This window comes from Laccaria bicolor, genomic scaffold (genome assembly GCF_000143565.1).
Source record: "Laccaria bicolor S238N-H82 LACBIscaffold_6 genomic scaffold, whole genome shotgun sequence".
Taxonomy (NCBI): Eukaryota; Fungi; Basidiomycota; class Agaricomycetes; order Agaricales; family Hydnangiaceae; genus Laccaria; species Laccaria bicolor.
In genome coordinates, this window is record NW_001889877.1 from 81489 (window position 1) to 83121 (window position 1633).

The 1633-nt window shown below is 44.8% G+C and overlaps 2 protein-coding genes across 2 annotated transcripts in view; one reads left to right on the forward strand and one right to left on the reverse strand.

Annotated features, from left to right (window-relative positions):
* LACBIDRAFT_324521 (uncharacterized protein) overlaps window positions 1–729 on the forward strand; it is a gene marked incomplete at both ends in the record, with an annotated part of 1421 nt that extends 692 nt beyond the window's left edge. The window contains 3 exons of the mRNA XM_001877953.1: window positions 44–271; window positions 300–612; window positions 664–729. Of these exons, the coding sequence (XP_001877988.1) occupies window positions 44–271; window positions 300–612; window positions 664–729 (607 nt within the window). The remainder of the gene's footprint in view (window positions 1–43; window positions 272–299; window positions 613–663) is intronic.
* A 616-nt stretch (window positions 730–1345) lies between these two features.
* The window catches only part of LACBIDRAFT_324522 (uncharacterized protein), a gene marked incomplete at both ends in the record, with an annotated part of 1722 nt that continues 1434 nt past the window's right edge, over window positions 1346–1633 (reverse strand). Inside the window, one exon of the mRNA XM_001878310.1 lies at window positions 1346–1429. Within this exon, the coding sequence (XP_001878345.1) occupies window positions 1346–1429 (84 nt within the window). The remainder of the gene's footprint in view (window positions 1430–1633) is intronic.

Here is a 1633-nt window from a genome sequence, read left to right on the forward strand (position 1 = left end):
TTTATATCTCTGCTACTTAAACTTATTTGCAAGCTCATGCTAGTCGTTGGATCCATGCAGAAGAGAAGTATGGGGGCCCCAGCGTCCGACGTTGGCCTCACTGCAAAGGTGGTCCTTTCGTTACTACATTGGCCTTGGCATGGCTTCGGGCTTTACGTTTGGGTTCATGCCAGGAGGTTTGGATCCCAGCCAGAGTGCAACGCGGCTACCAAATTGATAGTCTTTGGAAGGGAGCTATCAGCGATTGGTTCGGGGCATGTGGTATCCCTTGGTGAGTAGCATGCCCGTTACCACTCAAGGACTGTTGATGACACTACTCCTGAAGTTTTCTTTGGTATCAGTGCTACAGTGGTTCTAAGTGTCCCGGTAATTACACTCGCAGGAGTTGGTTTTCTCTTGGTATTCTTGATCAAAGCCTTCCATCCGCTCATTGGCTCGTACCGCCTTTCAGCTGGCCCTCGCACTTCCTTCATCAATATCCTCTTCGTCAATATCTACATCACGTTCTGTTTTGTTGTCCAATGGATTTATGTGGTTGTGACTATCGAGCAAACTATTCAGCGGAATCCAGTCATCCATAATGGCCCACGGTTTCCAATTACATTTGGCCAGGTTTGTTGTTCCTTTCATGCTGACTATCATGTTTGTTGAAACTCCTCAAAGATTTTCCCGGTCGTAACAATTGGTGCTTGCCTTGTCTCTATTTATAATGATCTACAAGAGTCTTGACAGGGGCCACCCATTAGTCAAGGCAATGATCCCAATGGCCTGGGGACTTCAATAAAAGCAGATGTATAGAGTGACTATTAATGTGGGTTTCTTATCACTGAGATGGAATTGCTAGCTAAATACATCGTTAGTCTTGAGGGGCAGTTTCAGAATACCGGAAAAGCTATATGGATTTCTTTTTCATTTGTCCAATCCCAAACAGCACGTTCTGCTTGCGCTCAGGTCTTTTGTTCAAGTTTCCGGGAGCGTTGGCATTCGAGTTCCAATTGCTTGTTATTATGGCTCGTTAGTTGATCAAGTCCTTTTTGACAACTCTTTGATAGTTTACCTGCTTTTTGCTTGATTTCGCAGAATGAACTTTGGACATGTCCTTTTTCTACCCAGTGTAATCGTGATTGAATTATTTTTGGATTATAAGCTGTATACATGAGTAATGAATCCTTCCTATCCTTCTCAACCACTTGAACACCAAAAAATTCTGATGTGACTCGCTATATACAGTCAGAATATCCATCTTATCCAACCAACACATCTAATCCTCCTTCTCCTCTTCAACCAGATACCATGTACTACATCATCGTCTCCCTCTCCACGCCACAGTCAACCCTTTAGGCCCTCAAGCTACCGTTTTGTGATCACATGATGGAGACTGGGTCATGCGTTCACCTTCAATGTTCGCCTCCTCTCTGTCCTGCAATGTCTGTCGAGAATTTGAGACTGACGTGCCTTGTCTGGCCAGATGACAAGCCTGATGAACACTTGAAGTCGAATTAGATAACAGCCGGAATGTTGCCTTTCTCAAGGACATCGGATCAAAGACAGGCATGCCCAGCTCACTGACGTCGATTCCCGCAATCTCGTCCTCTGGAAGTGCTCCTGCCTTCCTGATAATTATAACATAGGA